The sequence below is a fragment of the Halichondria panicea genome, chromosome 4 (genome assembly GCF_963675165.1).
Source record: "Halichondria panicea chromosome 4, odHalPani1.1, whole genome shotgun sequence".
Classification (NCBI taxonomy): domain Eukaryota; kingdom Metazoa; phylum Porifera; class Demospongiae; order Suberitida; family Halichondriidae; genus Halichondria; species Halichondria panicea.
Genome location: NC_087380.1, coordinates 4,195,548 through 4,213,299, shown reverse-complemented (window position 1 = coordinate 4,213,299; position 17,752 = coordinate 4,195,548). Strand labels below are relative to the sequence as shown.

The window sequence follows — 17,752 nt, the reverse complement described above, 5'->3', positions numbered from 1 at the left end:
GTAACAGCTTGCCCATATAGACTGATACAGCTCATAGACGAACAAAGTTAACTCACTAAATCCTGCTTCAATTGAAGTATAAAAAACCTGCAGTTGAGCATGTGCTTAAAATAAAGATACGCTTATAATCGAGCAAGCGCTAATAATACAGTTTCTACAGGTAGTGGTTTACTGACCTATAGCATTGTACGTATAGTATCGGTATATCACCTGCAATGGATGCCAGGTGCTATTTTAATTAGCGTAAAATGGAGAAAAATCATAAACTTAGAGCACTAAAGTGTAAACTCTGGCTGGTGACATGATTATAAGAAACCATATAATGCAGTGGTGTAGAGTAAGTCGCCGAACTCCGTCAGACATTAAATTGCATCAGGTAAAAGGGCGTGTAACGCACAAACAAAACAAGACTGATTCAAACTAATTACACACACTAACAGATGGCCATGGGCCTATTATCCAGCGAAAACTTGGATAGGCCAAGTCGCTTCCAATCCGAGCAGTGAATTTTTCGATTTTCGTCAGAACGTACCGATCCCCGTTTTTGCCAAACTACACAGCTAGAGCTAACTGACACAAGCTGAGTACAATCTAGATAGAGTGCAGTACAGAGTGAAGCAATTCCCAGAATCAGGCGACCCTGCAAAGCGGAGCTACACTTGTTTCTTTTTGAGGTTGTAAAGTGCTGAGTCAGTAATATTCTAGCTATAAGCGCTAATATACTGCGCCTATAGTACTGCGCCTATATATAAGCGCATTAAGGGTGTCCACATCAAAGCATGAATATGCAAATTTTTTCTAAACTTTGGGTAGCACAGTAGTAGCAAGCACAACCCTTACAAAGGTCATGTGGTCCCCTGATATTGCACTATATATAGCAGTGAGGTACATGTAAGCAAAACGCCAAAGGTAGCAAGGATCGAGAGGGTAGTCTAAGGATATAGGGGTTGACCAAAAGGTATACAACCATGGTTACAGATGCAAAGTATGTAGCCATGCAATTCCACTAAAAATTCAGTTGGCAGGCCACCACCAATGTACAACAGCCACTGTTGGTGTGCACATTGGCAAGTGTAACCCTACAGTCACTGTACATGGTTACTAACATTGCACTTCAGTGCTCTAGCCTTAGAATCATAGATATTTAAGTACAACTACCCACACATTTGTGGTATTATACTCTCTAGACTGGATGCATTGTAGTAGATAGCCTACCCTGCCCACTAAGAGTAGTTTCCAGGCAACAGTGTCCATTTGATTGAATTCCAGTGAAGTATTAAACCTACATGTAGGCATTTTGTCTGTGGTGTGGCCATGCATATATAATAATATATAGTAGTCACAGTCTACTCACCTGGCTGCTACAATGTATAGCACTGCTGTGTTTATACAGCATGGATAGCCTCAACATAATAAGTAAATGCTCATTATTATTGCTGTAAAGTAACCTGCCTACATGTAGAAGTAATTGAATTTGTTGAGGGGTTGCTAGGGTAAATATTATACTTTTTTTGGCGTGTTCTGTAAGTATTTCTGCTCTCTATCTATAGATGGCAACGCCCAATTCACCAGTCATTCCTCCTACCCCAAAGAAGAGGAAAGTACATGAAGTTGAAGAAAAGGTAAATTTTGCACTCTAAACAAATTCTAAAACTTGAATTTATTCGCGGTGCATAGCAAAGAGCGAGTTTGGACGCGCGGTAGTTTAATAATAAACGACTGAGTGCATGCTGCTCGAGCTAAACCGGTAGATACATGTAGGATTGGCAGTGGGATTGGCAGTGGTTTTGTAGCATTTGGGTCGATTTTCACATAGAAATATCCGCTATAACGGTTTCTGCATTGACAAAAAGATAGAGCAGTTGTATATATAAGAGAGAGCCTCTGGTTAATCTTTATTAATGGCTTAACCAGGCTCAGTAGAATCGCACAGTAGGCACACACAATCTGAATATACAGGAAAAATACATGTATAGTTGTTGCAGCATCTTTAGAGATCTCTACTACTCTCCAATCACGGCCAACGATAGTCTTAGTCACATACACGTAGGATCCTTGTAGATATTAACATCTTGCATTGTGTCCTATTTGCACCTATTTTCACCATGAGGACATCATGTATCAGTGAGTCTTTCGCTTTTTTCTTTGTTACCTTTTAAATTGGGATCATGTGCTATTTAACTTCCTGGGCATGCCTGAGAAACTACAATTTGATTTTTGATTTTGCATGGCCTAAGATGAAAGCGTAGAGTTCTATAAGTCTGCAAGTCTGCGGAGGAGCAATCACTTATCCATGCATCTGTCTGTATTGATCTGTTTCACTAACTGTGCTGTACACCGGGTTCATTTTCTCTCTTCAGACCATTATCTTTTCACTGCCGGACACCATTCTAAATGTAGCCCTCGCAAAGAAAGAAGGTCCCAAACTTAATCTGTCAAGTTTCGCATCGCTAGCTCCACAATACTTGGAGTGGGCACCTTTAAAGGGGGTGCAGCATCTGTGGAATTCTCATTAAAGTGAGTTGCTGGCTGATATGTACTAAGTAATACCACGGCGTATAAAGAGAAGAGCTAGGGCATGCAACTGTCGATCAGCAAAATATGAAGTGGGCGGCTGCATAAAATCGCTAAAAATAGTTAATAGAACGGCCTATATGCACAAGGTAGCTAAATATAGTGCATCTCCACCTTCATATTTGCTGGATACGTATAATTGAATGGCAGTTGCATGCCCTCTTCTCTTTATACGCCCTTGGTAATACATGTACCTTATTATTCACAGTGTTTACAAAGTGTCCTGGTTCACCCTAAATCATTATTAACCCGAAGTGCGTGGGCGGCCACGGGTTATAGTGGTCCGTTGGTGTGTCTTGTTAACCTGCGAGGCCTGGGCCGTGGCCACGGGTTATAGTAGTCGGTTGGTTTGTGTGGTGTGTGTATATCATCTGAGTCTGCTCACCTGGCTGCGACAGCGATGGGTTTACAGCATGGATAGCCTCCAAACAATCAGTAGGTTGTAATTAGGATTAGCAGAGCATTTGTAGCTTTTTACATAAAATATTGTCATTTGAAAAATTCCACTATTACCGCATTCACCGCAGTTTGTCTGTCTGACTGAGCTAGTGAGTGAGTGAGCGATTTCTCGAGAAGCATTTTCTTATTGTACAGACATATTCAGGACATTCTACAGCCAGTTTCCAAACAACTACAACTCGATGCATGAGCATTTTCTTCAGATTTGCGATCGCTTTCACGAGGCACATGACCTCTCAGGCTGTACCTCTCTTATCTGCACATTTCTGCCATCTTGATATGGGCATGGCTGAGACCTTCCACATTTAGATAAGTAGGCATGACGTAGTTAAATAATTATAGCTACATCAGCAATATACTAAAGCCTCATTCCTGCCCTGTCTTCTCTTCTTAAACTGTGAACTGTACGTAAAAATTGCTGAATAGGCAAAAATATTAACTATTAAAAGTACTAACTTGTTGTGTGGAGGCTACCATGCTGTAAATGCAGTGCTAGAGCTTCTTAGTCACAGTCACAAGCTTCTTAGATTTTGCTTGACAACGAAGGTTTAACATCAAATTCTGCCACTATTAAAACTAATAACTTGTTGTGTGAAGGCTATCCATGCTGTATATACCTGTGGCCGCCCACGTGCCTCGGGTAATAACCCACGGCTGCCTATATGTGCCTTAGGTTAACAAGATTCTGTTGGTTAAGAATGATTCTGATTATCAGTTCTCTCTAACACAGGCTTGTCCCAGTAGAGAGTGACGGCTTCTTTGGGGGTTGCATGCCCTTGAAAAGGCCAGAGTGCTAACAGCACTCACTAGCCCTGAACTTGGAGTATTTGAGCCTTCGTTTTTGGAACCAAACGAAAACATGGTGGAGGCAAAGGAGAAGGTTAGTGTACCGTGGAAACTGGATTAATTAGTCTCAGAAGTGTGAAAAAAGAGCTTGAGAATATAATATTACTTCATTTCCGTATTCACTTAACATTTTCTTCAGTTGCAGTCCAAACTCATGTCTCTCACCAAGGAAGAATATGTGATAGTACTTAGGAAAAGGGCCCTTAACGCGGCAATAATTAAATTAAGCTATAGGCCAATTTAGTAGAAATGAAAAACATGGGCAAAAAAATTTTTTTTCACAGGTGCTAACTTCAACCCTTCCTCTACCTACCTGTAAAATTTGGGTCTCTACGAAGCTTTAAACAGGTCAAGCGCGGACGTTGAAGAAACTCACCGAACGTTCATTTTTTACAATGAAATTTACTGTCTACGTGTGGGGAAATTCCCAGGGAATTTCCCTATTATTGTTAATTATTTTTAACAAATAAAAGATGACAACTTGTACAGGACTATTTCATCAGCCCAGTACTTACAATCATCAAGAGGAGCCAGGTATATTATAGCTCCACTTCTTAACAAACATAATTTAGCAACAGAAATAGATTAGAAAGAGCAGCTATCTAGCTAGCTAGCTTGGCGCAGATCCACTCTTGTTTCTTTAGATGTACGTATCCCGTGCCACTTGTCCTCATAAACACTCCATAACAACCTACAGATAAGTAGTAAGTTAAGATAGACACAATATCAATGTCACTTACATTCTAGCCAATAGACTAGCGTTTCTCAGGCCTCCGACACTTACCACCACCTGGGGGAACCATTAATATAAATGTTATACGACAATTCCACGCAGTTTCCTGGGCCCTCCATGATGTGATCACCCATCCCATCAGGCCTGTTACTACTAAGCACAATGGCAGTGATACCAGTACTAAATTAAAGGAGGAAAGCTTCTTATAAGGCTACTAATAAGTTGTATCAAGCCTTAGATAGATATGGACGAATACTAAGTGAAACACTACCTATAATAGATCACTTAGGCTTCCTTTAAGTTGTATGAAGGACAGAGACACTTCTGTAGGCTCCATACAAGTGAGGGATCTTTTATAAGACTGATACATTACACAGATAATAAGTACAAGCTTATAACAAGACATGAGAGCTTACCATTCGAGCGACGGGAGTCTTTGTCTCTTTATTTCTTCGAAGATCCTTCCTAGGTGCCAAGCAATCCAGCTACATAGCTATACTAGCTAGCTAGAGAGTCCTAGAACGCCTAGCCTTCATCTAACTAACTTGTCTTCTCCAGAACATCTTTTACGAAGCTTTATGAGTATACGGAAGTGCCCGGAAAGCAATAATTGACTTCAATTATTCATGGCGTTTGAGCGTCATTTACTCAGAGGGCGTTGCAATACCTTTGTAGCGTTCCCTCGAACATATCTCCGGAAAGAAAGTAGCTAGGAGGTCAATCTTGGTATCATTTTGAAGCTTAAAGGACGCTCTATCCGATTCAACAATAAAAACTGATTTGAAAATGCCCGCGTTAGGGCCCTTTTCCTAAGTACTATCACATATATGGAGAGGACACCAAGCGAGTCCAGTAACGAACTAGAAACCGCTGCTAACCTCCCAGATCCTGTAAGCAAATTTTATGTACTGGCTTGGAAACATGTATAAGTGTTGCTTGCTCCTTTAGTTACATGTACATGCATGCATTCATTGGTTATCCCTTTTTAAAGTATAACCTTGTGTTCTTTACTGATTAGTATATGGGATTATAATCTACTGTATCAATGTGTAGGAAAGCTTGCTCAGTCAGATGGAGGTCTTTGAAGTGGGAATTCTAATCTTTGATCTGAAGACATTGTACAAAGAAGTACTAAAGGAAAAATTCGGCAATGCTGTTGGCAAAGAATTAGTGAGAGCCTTGTTTAAACTGGTCACCCTCCAGCAAGAGTATAGTCAATTCTCAGGAGTTTCCGACTCTTAACACTAGTTCAAAGCTCCCAAAAACATTTGCAATGTGAAAATTGCTAGGATTGGCTGGGGGAAGCACCAAAAAGTAACGAAACATAGTGTAGGTGAAAGCAGTACGTCAATCCGTCACAACGTTATGAACAGGATGTAAAGTTAATCATGTACATGTCATGCAGCACAATACCCTCCAACATATCTATAAACTTGTAGTTAGAGAATACTTGACTTGACTTGACATCGAAATGTACAAATGTACGAGCATATACAGTGAAATGTAAATTATTGTATAGTGGCATAATTGATTATACACAAGCTGTTCATGACGTTGTGACGGATTAACATACGGCTTTCCCCACACTTGTTTCGTTACTTTTGGTGCTTCCCCCAGCCAATCGTATCAATTTTCACACATTGCAAATGTTTTTGGGAGCTTGTTCCCATGCTTTTTTTCAGAGGAGTACGAGTAGATAAGTTGAAGTTCATGAAGAGGAGACAGCAATTGGCTCTTAATTCTGATGGAAGACAGGAATGAGTTTCTTATTTAGTTTCTCTGAGTTACCGTGATACTGTTGATTGTTGCTATGGAGCTCAACAAAAGGATGTATACTGTAGATGTTACATCTACATTCATGCTAGCTAGATCTAGCTATACTTTGTGACTTGAATATGAAATCATTATTATGATCTAATGAAAGCACCGTGGGTGCTGATGCCTCCATGGAAGAAGCTATCTAGCTTGCATGCTGAGGATCTATCTAGATCGCTAGATATGCAACAACAAAAATAGCAAGCGGGAAAAGATCGACAATGACTGTTGCAAAAAGACACTCAAAGTCCATAATTATACTAAATAATAGTTAGACACTGTTTTGGAGGTGTCTATGGGATTTAGAAGCCCAAAGGCACTGATTTAGTATCCCGAGCGTAGCGAGGGTACTAAAGTGGCTGAGGGCTTCTAAATCACATGGACACCGACAAAACAGTGTCTAACTCATTTAGATACTAGTGCACATGCGCAAACTGCTTGACTACAATACAATTACTTGACAACGGAATACTAGGTATACTAAGTAAATTTGCAGGTATACTAAGTCCCATAGTATACCTGCTCTGAGGCACTTTTCCCATGTACTTCCCATGTACTTCCCATGTAGATCTTATCAACTAGTGTCTAAGTACTTATGTCTTCTAATTACAGCACCGCCCTAATACAAGCACTGTACAATTTAAAAATTTTCTGTTCTAAGTGATTATTTTTTGTGGTGCTTAGCTAATTAGAAAGCAAGAGTGACCACGTTCAATATTACATATATACCTCGTTTCTAATGCACATTATCAGTCTGATTAGAAGCTGTGTGTTGGGGCTGGTGCATACGCTATTAGTGATCAAAACGACTTTATGTTGGATCGCGCACTGCCTAAAACCACACCCATTCATACTTTCCATATTTGTTCTATTTGTTAAGAACTGCCCTAATACAAGAACCATCCTGGGCCAACAATTCTTTTTTTTTCTAAATATCTGTTAGGCCACTATAAAAGAGAAACACACTAAAAGAGAAATACCGGTGTAGAAGCGATATGGGGCTCCCCCCGTTTTCGGGGCCCCCCCGGCCCTAAAACGCTAGCGATTTGGGCCCCCCCCACGGCCCTATTTCACTAGCGCTTTGAGGCCCCTCCAGCGATATGGGGCCCCTATAGATCTGCATGGGCAACCACAAAGTGCTGACCATTCGCTCAAGTAAAACTCCCTGCTGACTCTATAAATCTGACCCATGGCCAGGACCAAGCTCTCTTGCTGACTAGTGTAGTAGAGCTTGGTAACCATGACTTGCAAACACAGTTAGTTGTCAATGAATCAGGTGTGTATAAAGACAATGCAGTACAGTTTGGCTAGTATTTTAGTTACTGTATAGTCTACATTGCTCCCACAATTCCGAAGTCAGTGAAAATGGACTCCAAAGTGCAAATTGGCTCCTCTAAGTTGCAAATGGAAGAGCAAGAAACTGAGACGTGCCCATATGCTGCCATCACTACTTACCTACAATCAGTCATGTATCCACCAGACGCTGACAAAAAGAAGAAGCGTGGCCTCCGCAAAAGAGGGAAGTATTTCCTGCTGTTCGGGGGAAAGCTGCAGTATATGTAGGAGGAAATAAGAAGAACACTCCTAGGTTGGGTGGAAGGTGAAGAAGACGTGTTTGGGCAATATCAGCTAGTAATTTTATCTCCTCCGACCACTTTCTCACTTTGCTTGTCATGTATTCAACAGTGTGGGATCTGGAGCCAATTGCAGCACCTAGGTGTCGCGTGCCCCCTGTGGTAATGCTTACTGCTTAGCACTCATTGCAAGACCAATTTTCAGACGTTGAGTTTGCTATGTAGTGTGGTGTACTTTTTACATTTTTTTTTTATCAGTTGATTGTTTTATAGATGTAGCTATCCAAACAGTCCTGGAATGATTGCTGTCGATAATATCTGTACATTCAATCGATAAACGAGTTCTACATTGCCGTAAGCATTCTTGACTGAGTGATAGTATTGTTCACAGTGTCTATATCATTTACATGCACTTGGAATGATTACCGTCGATAATAATATAATATACAATATTAGTATACAATATTAGTCATGCAGAGACTGCGCTTGTTACACGAGCAGTACCAGTACCTGATGAAAACCATCTGCATACGCTACCCTTTTCTGTCTTCGGAAAGTGACTGGTAAGATACTTATCCAGGAGTAGTTTCTCACGCACAAAGTAACTCTTAGTAAACGCCACAAATACTCACGTGCCACTGCTTACACGCTTACTACTACCGCACAAAATATCAAGTAGAAACAGCGGCTGCGAAAGTTTGTTATATGTAATGTGGTTTGCAATCCGCTGGGACAACTCCTTGATAAGTATAGCTTACCAGCGCTTGGAAAAAGGAGTGGCCTCCAGTCTATGCATTCGCATAGTGCACACTGATAAGTGTGCAAATCATTTCATGTGAAGTTTATGAGGTAGAAGTAGAATCTGCATGAAATTGAATATTGACAAGTGCAAGAGTCACCTGTTGCAGATTTGTATTACTTAAAAAGAATTTCAGCAAGGTTGTTATCGTAGCTTAGTCCTTTTGTCCTAGGACAGAAACTCCGGGGGGGGGGGGGGGGGGGGGGAGAAATAGCCAAAGAACGGAACTAAGATTTTGGAATCTCTTAAAGAAATTTGTGGAAGCCTCGATTTGCCTCGTTCATAGGCTGACAAAAAATTAATTACATATACCGTATAGCGAGTTATTTTTGTATTGTATAGAGCATCATATATACGAAAATTAAAACTGCAAAATCACTATTCTGAGCTCTACGAATATTTAGAATATGAAATATTTGATTAGGCAGTTTATGCAAATTTACGATGAATGAAAAAGAAAATTTCTTTTTTCGGGCCCATGATAATGACCTCTCTGTTTCAATTTTTATGAGCAAAACTTCACAAAATGAACACAATTATGCCTGCTTATAGGATGATATGTATTATAGTTATGCAAGCTAAGAATATACCGTATAGGACAAAATATTCAAGGCACTTAACTTTCTTGGAAGTGCCTCTCCATTGAATGAATTTCGCGCTATTATTATACGGTATGTTAATGCATGTTGCGTCCGCCCTTAGCTTATGTTCGTGGAGGATTGTTAACCCTCGGAAACAGTGAAAATTAAATTCGCGCCATAATGTTTGCGCCCTCGCCCAATACATCACTCCATAGTATTGTATTTGTGCAGGAGGGACCACTCAATAACAAATTTGTTGGAACCTTCAATTTGATACTTGTAATGCATTTACTATTGCACTGCAATATAATATAGTTGTCATGGTCTTGTGTAAAATTGTAAAATGCAAATACATGTACATAGCACAGGAATGTTGATCTTTGCAGTGGTAACTAAGGCAACAACATCACAAATAGTTATAGATAAATCACTATTGAAGTTCATGCGCCACTAACACTGACTATAGCTCTACAAAAGTAGCAACACTACACACAAAATCAGCAGTGTGTGTCAATCACCAATCACCTTGAGGCAATCGAGTCAGCCAGGAACTCACTCATGTACTGATTGACAGTTTCGGGGGCATCCTGCTGTACCCAGTGACTACAATTTGGGATGTGCCTGTGGGAGATAGAAATTGAATTAATTGGTCGACACCCATGCAAGCACCTATACTGGAGAAATGAGGAGAATCATAGGTCTACCGAATGCCCAAAAACTTCACTATACGGTCACATGTTATGCCAAAGTTCGCATGTTTGATGCTCACAAAACTTTCTAGTAAATGATATGGAAGCAGTCTAAATCAAGTAAGTGGAGTACCGTATTACTAGAATGTTTTGCAAGCATCAAACATGCGAACTTTGCGAGGGTTGGTTAATTCGCAACGATAAAATCGCAAAACCAAAACTAGTAAATACACACAATCCTTGCCAGCACATTGCAAAGGGTCAAATTTCCTGCTGGCTTGGCTCATTTGCAAAGGTTTTTCACCTGCAAATATTCTAGTAATACGGTAGTTTGTGTTCAGTGTAGCAATTACATTACAGGGTTAAACTCTTTGATGACCAGCTGCAACGTGCCCACCCAAACGTATTTACTTTTCACTGAAATGTTACTTAACTCCGTATACTGTTATTTCAGTCATTATTGTCATTACTATATAGTTATGTGTACACTAACTAGTATGATAACAAGGTCAAAGATTTACGTCGACTGAATTGTCACTACAATGAAGGGGTTAGTAAAAGACTGTCGTTACTACAGACTATTCGTAAATTTTGTTTGTTTGAGAGGACGGGAGTGAGTGAAGATGAACTCAGATAATATGGGGTGATGCCTCCCGAGTATTCTGACTCATCAGATGGCGACAATGACAATTACTTTACTAACTACGAGCATATACTGGGACAGTCAATCCGTGAGTGCATATATACATTCACTCTCTATGTCTCATGCGTAGTCAGTCTCTGCCTCAAATCTTGTCCAACAGTCTTGATAAGTACCATCACAACTTGGGTACCTCGACCTAACTTCCTACAAGATGTGATAAAGTTGCGAGTATCGTAATGATCAATATACAAGTTCACGTACTGTGATGACACATCTTGGAATCATTTCACGCTTTCCGTGTCTCCCTGTCCTACGCTCCTTCCTTTCTAGATACTCGTCATCTACCCACACCTGTAAGTCACGCAGTAATTTCCAGAACATCCTGTAGAGTCTATCCCTTTTCCCTTCATTAGCAGGATGACGGCCACAGGATCCTCGCAGAAAATCTGGAGGCAACTGAATCACACAGGGTCCACACATGCAATACTGGCAGTGATCCTTGCCACGGAGAACTGGGACCTCGGGATTTTGACGGTAGCCACGAGGGTGGCCAGAGAAGTTCTCTACAATTAATAATAATTATTGAATATAAACTTTGCTAAATAGGTCTGGACCTTGATCCTGCTGTGGATCCGTGTCGGGTGTTTCTGAGTCATTGGTCTTGGCATTCAACGTCAACTGCACTGTACAATTAGTTGGCGCATTGTCCCGAAAGAAATCATGAAGTTTCTTTACGAACGTTTCAGGAAGTGCTTGGCTGCTCTCCACGCTCACCTATACAGTGCAAATGGCTTCAGATGACTTCTTATACTTTTATATTGTTTTACTCACTGTAATATCTCTCTGTCCATCACTGCTTGAACTACTAGAATCCATTGTTGCATTATCTCTAACCTCACTTATTCTAAAACATGCCACCTGCCATGTGACTCATATCCAGAGCTGGCATTTTACTAAGGCTTCAGGTTTATAGTTATCCATGATTGATGTGTAAATGAAAGCACGATGCCTCGATCGGTGGAGGTGTCAAGCTACATAACATAAAGCTACTGCTAAATAGCTTTTAAACACATTTTTGCATTAATTATTTTGCTGCAAGCAGGCAGATCAGAATCCAGAGGAGGTACGACAACATCACGTGCGTGGACAATGGAATTTCAATCAACAGTAGCAAAAGTAGTGTGGGTGTGGTCTGCATGATAACGCCCCCTCCCATCATCAGCTCTTTGCTGCATGTTAATTGACATTCCATTGTCCACGCACGTGATGTTGTCGTACCTCCTCTGGGCAGAATTCAGAATCACAGAAACTTAAAGAGTGGGTAATGATCGGCCATGATTGTTGTTAAAAACGATTGATGCCAAAAGTTCAAGTCTCTCCATCAGCAGAGCGAGCCTTGCAGCTCTCTTCTCACTCTTGCAGCTACCAATAGCTAGCGTTCTAGTGCAGAGCTAACTACTACTACTAGGTAGAGTAGTAATACTCCAGGGACAAGTTTTTCTACACACTGAAGCTTCTGAAAAGGCATTCCAAGTAGGTATAACACGAGAACAAAGATGCAAATCCCCGAATTAAAATCCATAGAAACTCTTACTTGCACTTCATTGATCCTGTAGCATGCAGTCTACACACACAAACACACTACCGTATACGCATAACAAGCAAAAGAGAGTTTTAATAAGTCTGCTATTTGCAACTGCATGCGAATTTACTTCCGGCCGGGCCCAGCCCCTTTTATATGCGTAAAGAAAGCGTTTAACAAACGCATGCACTGTCTAGACTGTCATCTAACTGCATGTTATAGTCAATGTACCTGTAGAGTGCATGGCAAACAGTTAAACAACGCATGGGAGTAACTGGACACATGTATGATTGCATACAACGTGCCCACCCAATCACCAACTAATTACACACGGTCACCTACATGTACACGACAGGTGCATAGTGACCCACTCATTGGGATCACACAAGGTTATAGATTATCTTCATAGTGTACGCATTGGAATGAATAATGAAGACCGAGTATGGGAAAACGTTATGTACATGTACATATACTAGACACTTGACACTGTATGTAAGTACATGCAAAGTAATGGGACTCACTTCACCGTGAGGTTGGCAACAACCGCCTCGTGCATGTCAGCCATGTCGTGGCTCAGAGCAGTGTCATCATCGCCCTGTAGTGGAAGAGAGGCAGGTCATAATACCAAATAACATTTGGTACCTGCTAAGATTACGTTTACTAAAATAAAAGACTCAGTACCCTAAGCAAAATTCCAGCTAATATGCCCTACCCTCCCCTTTGCCTGTGAGGAAAGGGTAAATGAAAAGTTACACAAAAGACTAAGCCTGAAGAGCAAAGTTAGAGAAACATTAGCACCTACACATAATTATATGTACACCTGTGTAACACATGAGGACCGCTCATTCTTACCCAAATGACTAGACAGGGCACCTCAATCTTCTTAGGGGGAGGGGTGGTGTCAGTGGCCTTACTCTTTTCGGTCTTGAACATGCAGCGGTAGTAGTTAATGGCGGCCGTGAGAGCACCTGGTTGGGCGAAGGTGTACAAGTAAGCCTTCAAAACCTCCGGAGGAAAGTTGTCCGGATTCTTAGTACCCTATATGGATGTGTGTAAGTGGAGGGGGGGGGGGGGGGGTGTTAGCAATATTTGTAAGTTAGAAGGGCTAGGAAAAGATTCGCAAAGCGCTACGACAATTAACTTTAACACTAACTTAACGAGCTACTTACATGTAGTGATACCTATGACAAGGTGTACATGTATAGCATAATCACATAATTAAATATAATTATGGCGCATCCCAGTTTGATGGCCATGTACTGTATGCATGTGCACTGTAAAGACACTTACATTAATAAACATTCCCTTCATGGTCTCGAAGTCATTCATGCTTATTATTAGCTCCGGCAATTTGGGTATTTGGAACATGAAGATGTACTGTGAGGGAGAGTGGTGAACGAGTAGTAGACGTAGAGCGTTAATGTTACAAATAGACACAAATGTATAATGACAGCCATGTTATAAAGACAACCTACCCACGACATGAACAGTTGCTTCCAGTCTTTGGCCAGCTTCATCGCATACACTCTGTTAAAGGTCATAAAGTGTCAACACACACCATGAAGTGTTTGCAGACTGTATCATATACCGGCTGTACAAGCCCTATTGCGTTTCTAACTAGCATGCGAGGTATTCTGTGCATGCTATCTTTGTGAAAAATCACAATTTGCAATCGAAAGAGCCTCGATCGCATTTGAAACCCAGTATACGATAAATTATATAGAAATATTTATCACACAATTGAGAAGACTGTAACAACAGTTCTTTGACGCAAGCATTCTCATAGCCTCGATCCCAGGCCGCACTTCCTCGAATAGTGGGCCTGGTATCGACTGCTTGCGCATGCACTAAATCTCACCCCAGTATCTGGGGGCTTTGGATAACTTCATATATGCTCAGTAAAATAACGGAAGTGGATTGAAGGAAGAGTTTGATCAAAGGTTTCTAGCCTATATCTGATAGCTACCCTTAGCCTGTTATGTTAATGAAAGCACCGCGGGTGCTGATGCCTCAGTGGAGGTGCCAAAGCTACATAACGCTACTAATAGCTAGCTTATAATTATTATAACGAACATTTTTAATTTTGCTACATGCAGAATCCAGAATCACAGGGAAACTCAAAGAGTTGGTAATGATCGACAATGATTGTTGTTAAAAATGATCGATGCCAAAAGTTCAAGTCTAAAATTAATGGCTGCAAGTCAGCAGAGCCTTGCAGCTCTCTTCTCACTCTTGCAGCTACCAATAGCTAGCGTTCTAGTGCAGAGCTAACTATTAAGTAGAGTAGCAACACTCGGTGAACGTTTTGCTACGGACTCTTCTGAAAAGGCTGCAATGGCATTCCAAGTAAGCAAAACTAGCGAGAACGAAGCTTTATTTTGCAAATCCACGAATACGAATCCAAGAAAACATGACTAGAAGCCTATAGAAACTCTTCATTGATCCTTGAGCAGCTGTAACAGTCTACACGCACGCACGCACACACACACACACAACCGTATACCTCGCTTGCGCATGCACACCGAGGCATAACAAACAACTCACAGCCTGCAACAGTGTGGATGATAATCGCCTGAACGAAGTGAAAGCTGACAAGAGCCTATATGGACAGGCCACGCCCATCTAACATTAACTTTGGTGAAAGTCTACTATACTACTGCTACTGCAGAAAGAAAATAGCTGTACAACAAACCTACAGCTCTGTCTCTAGCTAGCTAGCTATAACTTTTTGGAATGTATTATAGGAAAAATTTTCCCAATAATTTTGCGTATGCGCAAGCAGTCGGTAGCAGACCTTCTCTTCAGGGGAGGCCAGTGAAGGAGGCAAGCATTCTCACAGTCTCTATACACATGTATCATTAGCTCACTTTGGATGGGGGCAATTCATGACGATGAATCTCTCAATAAGCTCGGGATATCTGGACAACACGCGCCTGGGGCAAGAAACAACAAACAGCACTGTCACGCCAATAAGAGGCTGTTAATACTATTGCAGTACATCTGTAACATATGTTCCCCGGCTAAAACAAACAGTAGAACATTCACCCCATGCGTATGTGTAATTGGGGTTGAAAGTAGCGGTCCATGTACTCCTGATAAAAGTAACGGAATTAGCGAAAGCATTCTCTGTATCGCAATTACATGCAGCCAAAATATACACTTGGTTGCAACTGCGCTCCTCAAGTTGGCTGCACATAACAAAGAGTATAGCTAGTCACAATACACAGCGCTTACCATGCAACCACACCTCCCCAGTCATGTGACACTAGTGTACACTTGGAGTAGCCCAGTGCTGGGACGAGCTCGACAATGTCTTGTTTGAGCTTGCTGAAGGTGTAGTCCAACTTGTTAGGTGGTCTCTCCGTCTCTCCGTAGCCTCTCATGTCGATGGCCACCACTCTGAAGTCCTTGCTGAACTCATTCATCTGGTATCGCCATGAGAACCAAAACTGGAGGAAAGACACATCAAGCCTCTATAAACAATTAGCATTATTTGACAGAATTGTTTGACAATTATTATTGTTTAGGCTATGCAATGGATACCAACAAATGGAAGCACAAAATATATGATAATACGTACAGTATATTCAAGATAAGAAGCTATAGAGCCAGTCCATTATTCCCTCTGAAGTACTACCAATAAAAGCTCACTTCGAATGACACCAATCGAAGGTGGTTAGGAATATAACTTCTGAATGCCCCTCTATTAAAAATGAATCTTGGAGTAAGCCAATAAACAAATCATAGATCAAGTTTGCCCATAAATACTGATTGGCTAAAGGAAGTGTTCTATCCAACTTAGAAAATCATGTACTTCACTTAGAAAATCATGTAGCAAAATTTTGATAAATCTGATTGGCTAGATACTCATGGTTGCTTCGGGATACTACAACCAGCCCTTTGGGCTCCTAAATCATGTAGAAACTTCCTAAACAGTGTCAAACTATTATATAGCTGTCATAATTATGTTCTTGCAAGCATTGGTTGACTTTTGTGTTGTGCCAGTTGCATTCTTCTGGTTTACGACACATTAAACATTCCAAAGTACTTGCTTCCCTGTCAAGATGCAGCTGCATGATTTATGAGACTAACTGCCGTTAGCCTTGCTCCCACGCCCACTTCACTTCACTTCGAAGGAGGACCTGGTATGACTGCTTGCGCATGCGCTTACCATTGGCCGGTATCTACCGACTACGGTTAAAAACGTAAATGGTCAGTAAAGCAATGATCTCAACTTTCACCAGATCAGGTTAACTCTCAGTAGATCAGATGAGCTAGAAGCCTCACGCCCATTTAACACTAACCTTGGTGAAAGTCTACATGTACCGAAAAAAGCTGCAACAAACCTGCATGGTTCATTTACTCATTTCGGTTAATTTCAATAATTTTGCGCAGTAGCACGCCTTCTACTCAGGATGAGGCCTGTGAAGAAGGATAAACTACCATATGCCTCGCTTGCATGTGCACTGAAGCACGATGCTAGCTAGAATATTGTGAAGAGCTCACTCAGGACCACAGATAAAGGAAGAGAGGGATTGGAAATGGAAATGACCTCGAATAACCATCCCTGTTTCCCTAGTTTTACTCGAGGCTGTCTACTACAAGAAAATCCAAGCTGGAAACGGTTGAGGAGACAAACGATTGTCATATGTGATCTAAGACACAACTTAGCTAGGCAGTTTTAGTAAACAAAATTTTAATAAGTGTTATTGGTACATCCTATGAACGGTGAAAAAACCGCTATGTACATCTAGCTCAATCTTTCCCAACAACTGAGAATTTTGTTTGTGTTTTCCACATGATACCCATTATCAAGGGGTATGGAAATCAAGTTTTGGGGGGACTTAGAAAGGTCTGCATAAGGCCTCAAACAAGTATAATAAGTGTTTCTTGGTTTGGCGGGAGGCAACATGGATGGTTTTGGGAATACATCCCGCATCCCCCCCCCCCCCAATGTAAAGCCAAGGAAAAACCACGTGCGTGGACTTCCGTTTCCACTCTTCCTTAATCTATGCATGGACTACGTACCTCTGGGAAGCCATGCAGGAAGAGCATGAGAGGTTTGGACTTGTCCCCAGCGCAGACATAGTGAAACTTGATCCCATTGGCTCTCACGTACTCGTGACTACCCAGAGACGAGTCCTGCAGGCACTTAGGGGGAACTGGGGAAAGAAAACATCAGAGTCGGTTAAACCCTAGCTAGCTACTACATAGCTAGCCCGCCCCCTTCACTAAAAACTAACTATTAATGACACATACCATCTCTTGGAGTCTTTTTGAAGGCCGTGCGTGGGTTCTTGACGACTGTAAAGATCAATGCAAGCACTCCACAAAGTCCTCCGAAAACTATCATGCACCAGCCAAGAATCTTAAAGCTTAGCTTAGCTGCTGCACTTTGGCCGGCCATTTTTGTGCTGTTTGTACTGCTGGTAAGCCAGTCCCACATCCGCAAATGTA

The 17,752-nt window shown here is 41.3% G+C and overlaps 2 protein-coding genes and 1 long non-coding RNA gene across 3 annotated transcripts; all 3 read right to left on the bottom strand.

The window, feature by feature from the left end:
• Positions 1–4,346: 4,346 nt before the first annotated feature.
• On the bottom strand, positions 4,347–5,201 carry LOC135335478 (uncharacterized). The gene is made up of 3 exons (XR_010394514.1): positions 5,029–5,201; positions 4,620–4,669; positions 4,347–4,570 (listed from the first exon to the last, which is right to left on the bottom strand). It is a non-coding gene; the product is annotated as an uncharacterized LOC135335478 (long non-coding RNA).
• A 4,504-nt stretch (positions 5,202–9,705) lies between these two features.
• Positions 9,706–17,747, bottom strand: LOC135335475 (epoxide hydrolase 4-like). The gene is made up of 9 exons (XM_064530990.1): positions 17,555–17,747; positions 17,324–17,457; positions 15,530–15,744; positions 15,163–15,228; positions 13,771–13,822; positions 13,586–13,672; positions 13,148–13,333; positions 12,817–12,890; positions 9,706–10,002 (listed from the first exon to the last, which is right to left on the bottom strand). Exons 1-9 carry the CDS (start codon positions 17,739–17,741, stop codon positions 9,903–9,905), a joined length of 1,101 nt encoding a protein of 366 aa, XP_064387060.1. The 5' UTR covers positions 17,742–17,747; the 3' UTR covers positions 9,706–9,902.
• On the bottom strand, positions 10,572–11,858 carry LOC135335477 (uncharacterized). Its single transcript, XM_064530992.1, has 4 exons — positions 11,545–11,858; positions 11,328–11,487; positions 10,975–11,276; positions 10,572–10,917 (listed from the first exon to the last, which is right to left on the bottom strand). Exons 1-4 carry the CDS (start codon positions 11,587–11,589, stop codon positions 10,834–10,836), a joined length of 591 nt encoding a protein of 196 aa, XP_064387062.1. The 5' UTR covers positions 11,590–11,858; the 3' UTR covers positions 10,572–10,833.
• Positions 17,748–17,752: the final 5 nt, after the last annotated feature.